The sequence below is a fragment of the Sinocyclocheilus rhinocerous genome, unplaced genomic scaffold, assembly GCF_001515625.1.
Source record: "Sinocyclocheilus rhinocerous isolate Xijiao unplaced genomic scaffold, SAMN03320098_v1.1 scaffold1893, whole genome shotgun sequence".
Classification (NCBI taxonomy): Eukaryota; Metazoa; Chordata; class Actinopteri; order Cypriniformes; family Cyprinidae; genus Sinocyclocheilus; species Sinocyclocheilus rhinocerous.
Genome location: NW_015654502.1, coordinates 551,869 through 555,975, shown reverse-complemented (window position 1 = coordinate 555,975; position 4,107 = coordinate 551,869). Strand labels below are relative to the sequence as shown.

At 35.5% G+C, this 4,107-nt stretch overlaps 1 protein-coding gene across 2 annotated transcripts in view; it reads left to right on the top strand.

Moving 5' to 3' along the window:
- Positions 1 to 4,107, top strand: part of LOC107717286 (serine/threonine-protein kinase SIK2-like) — a 40,736-nt gene that overhangs the window by 17,166 nt on the left and 19,463 nt on the right. The window contains exon 4 of one of the 2 annotated variants that reach the window (XM_016523990.1): positions 213 to 374. In XM_016523990.1, the coding sequence (XP_016379476.1) occupies positions 213 to 374 (162 nt within the window). Of the gene's footprint in view, positions 1 to 212; positions 375 to 2,212; positions 2,369 to 4,107 lie in introns of those variants that run through there. The other variant, XM_016523991.1, reaches the window with a different exon arrangement.

The window sequence follows — 4,107 nt, the reverse complement described above, 5'->3', positions numbered from 1 at the left end:
AGGGTTTTCTTTTATTGCAGGTCATTTTTTGTCAGGGTTATGGTTTTCAAAACTTTTTTTTTTTTTTTTTTGTGTGTGTGTGTGTGTGTGTTCAGTCACATTTTATTGTGACCCTTATTACACTACATTACCCATGCAAAATGTTTAATTGATTCAGGTCTGTGCTTTGTGTATTTGTGATGTTTAGTTAACCTCACGTCAACTTTATTTAGACTACCTAGCCAAGCATGGACGGCTGAGTGAACCAGAGGCACGACGCAAGTTTTGGCAAATTCTGTCTGCTGTTGAGTACTGCCACAATCTAAACATCGTTCACCGGGACTTGAAGGCGGAGAATCTGCTGCTGGATGGACACATGAACATCAAGATTGCTGGTAAAGGCCATCACAGTTACATTATCCAAAATTTTTATACATTACTAGTCTTTGGTACATTGGTATTGATATTGAATTGTTGAAAAATATTTCAACAAACTGTTTTATATTAATTATTTTATATATTACATATATTATGTACACATTTACCCAATTTGATATTATATAATATATAATTTATGGCTATAATGAATTATATTTTATTATATGTGACCCTGGATCACAAAACCAGTCATAAGTATCACAGGTATATTTCTAGCAATAGCCAAAAATACATTGTATGCGTCAAAATTATCCAGATTTTCAAATAGTTGTATCTCTGCCATATATTATCCTATCCTAAAAAAACATACATCAAGCTTATTTATTCAGCTTTCAGATTTTTTCAGATTTCAGATTTTGAAAAATTTACACTTATGACTGGTTTTGTGGTCCAGGGTCACATATATTATTTTATATATAATATATGCTCAATTAAATAGATTTATTTTACTTATGCTTTTTTATTTATGCTATTGGGTAAATGCACAAAATAAAAAGCATGAATAAATAACAACAGTTGTGTGTGTGTGTGTTTGCTTTTATCATCACTGAAGTGGAGACTGTTACAGATTGTACAATTACAGATTGTAATGTAAAACATCATTTGTAGTTTGTAGCACCTACTGTATGTACACAAAACTGAGCCAAAAGTTGGAGTCGGAATGATTTGGTACTTTTGGTTTGGAATTTCCCTTGCCTTAGAAGATTTTTACCTAAATTTTTGTGATTTCGTAATAGTTAATTATAGGGTGTGATGGACAATTTATTAATCAAGGCTGTTCTGCTTAGGATGATGATTCAGGTACTGCTCAGTTGGTGGAGCCATCACGTACGTCAAGAGCACACAGGTGCATTCTGTGCTGAGCTATATATTCAGACTAAGGTTCATTTGCAATTTCATTTGAATTTGAGCAATCAAGAGGTTACTGACTATAAAGTGAGCCAGGCTTTGAGCATCAATGCAAGGCTCTCAGCAAAAGGAGAGCTTCCCACACACATATGTGTGCTCATATTCACACGCAGACCAAACATTGTCAGTTTCCCTGACACATCAACCTGCTCTCTGCCCAAACTCCACTATCATGTTGGTAGATTATGATGTTTGGCGCAGCAAGTAATGCAGTGGCCAGTCACAGAGGAGTGTCCCGCAAGGCTTTGTTAAAGGTCCTTTTTCTTTTAGCCCTCACACTGATGCACAGTCAACCTCTTAGAAGATGACTCAAGCTGGGTCACTCAAAGAAAGGTCATCAGCCTTTTATGTTCCACTTCAAACATTTATGTGCTTGCATCATGACTGAAAGAAGAAAACATTAAAACTCTAATCTATTAACCATGAATACATTTTTCCATATTGTACAGATATATAGAGCAAAATATGTTTCATTTTACAGTGGTTTTGCATTGTGATTACATGAAATATTAAAATGTCAAAGCATGAAGCAAGAGAAGAAGTGTACACTGCATACCGTGTAAACTGTTTTCCCATAAAACATGTTGAATGAGCAAACCTGTGGGAGTGAGAGACTTCCTGGGGGTGGGCAATGATTGGGAAACTGTATGAAAATTGTTAGGATAGGATCCCCAGAGATCTTTACACAATCAACCTCCAGCACCAATCCAATGCACACCATGTTACGTATGTCCACTGCATAACGAAATTATGAGAGCCAGTGCTACTGACCTCAATTAAAGCTTTTATTTAAAGTAACAAAAATATCTGCTCTGCCTGCCTTTAAATATGGCATTGCCACTGTTTTCCAAGCTGCAGGAGTTAAGCTCTGGGGCCGGATGTGATTCCTGTATTGAATGTTGAGGCTCATTCATGCAATGTCTGCCGCTGGACTGCCTGGAGCATTGACGTAAATTCCTCCTGCTCAGCATTCAACTCATGAAGTGGGTCAGCTCAACTGATATGGACTCATCATACTGGCTTCTTACATCACAGTCACAATGTAAAATGAACATGGCTGTTTTTTATCTCTCCCTTAAGGTTCACATTTTCATTTTATGAGGCCCCGGAAACTCAGATTCTAGACAAACTCTTAATACTCACTGGAATTTAAGTAAAATCATAAGATTTGACATTCCAGTGATAATTTCACCATAAATTACTAAATTTCAAACAGAATGCACTGTAAAAAATGTGTATATACGGTATAATAAATACAAAATACTATACGTATATACATTTATATAAATTTTATTATAAAAAAATGATATTATATAAATGTATAATATACATTTATTTTTTATATATATATATATGTTTTAGAAATGTGAAAGGTGAAATTATCACTGGAATATCAAATCGTCACCTTAAAACAATTGAATTGCAATTATTTCAATAATTAAAGTTGTTAATTCAAGATGTATTTTTTGGAAGCAGATCCTAATATCTTTGCTTTTCAAGTAAATTGATCTTGTTTAAAGGATCTGTAGATGTTTTTTCTTCTGGAAAACCAGAAAAGATTTTTTTTTTTTTTTTTTCCAGCTGCACACAGTTATGAACAAATACAGGCTTGTAGCCTATGCTTTTAAGGAAGGTCGACCATTATACACATTGGACTATCAGATTTGTCTGAGAGCCATATTTGGCCAAAACACTACTGTCTTAGACTTTTGGCAGTGGTGGCCATTGTATCTAATATCTGAGCACTTTGTAATACTCATCCAACCCATTAAAGCCAGAGTGAGGTGCTGATGACGGTTTCCATCTTCAGGGTTTGCACGGCATGATCCACTAAGCCCTATTACAGATGCTGCTCAGCTTGTGTGTTGGCTTAGCGACCCTCTGTTCCTTCATTGGCTGTTGTCAGCATACCGCGTTATGCAACATTTGCCAGTAGACGTAGTGTGGTACTGTATAATGCCAATTTAGTCTTAGGAATTTTAAGTGACCTTGTGTAATGTAATCTGATCTTTTCTCATAATTTACACAGTGTTACAGCTTGTTAGTCAAAGTATAAATCAAGTCACTGTTTATTTCTTTCCTCAAGACCCCATGACTTTTTTTTTAGCGCAGTTTTCATTCCTTGGTGATGTATTTTCTATTGAAACAGGAATTTAAGATGAGACATTTTTAAAGGGTTTGTGTCTTTTATAAAATAGCCAATGGGCTTTAGTTACATCACAGCAATGAACATTATCCGCTATTTTCTAATCAGTTATAGGCAATATTACAGGGAGGGATTTTCTCATTCTAGAAAGCATTTGATTTGAGATCTGTAGTGCAGGGTGAATATTTTTGCTCTGTTTTCAATAAATGTATAAAGTGTAAATACTATAAATTTTAAAGGGATAGTTCACCCAAAAATTAAAATGATGTCATTAATTACTCAACCTCATGTCGTTTCAAAACCTGTAAGGCCTTCGTTCATCTTCGGAACACAAATTAAGATATTTTTGATGGAATCTGAGAGCTCTCTGACCCTGCATAGACAGCAACGCAACTGAAATGTTACCAAGTCCAGAAACGTAGCAAGGAGATCGGTAAAATAATCCATGTGACATCAGTGGTTCAGCTGCAATTATACGAAGCTACGAGAGTACTTTTTGTGCACAAAAAAAAAAAAGACTTTATTCAACAATTCGTCTCCTCCGCGTCACCCTAGCGCCATTTTGGAGAGTGTCCACTGGACATAAACAGAGTATGCTGTTTTGTGTCAGCTGCGTCACACGGATACGCTGTTTT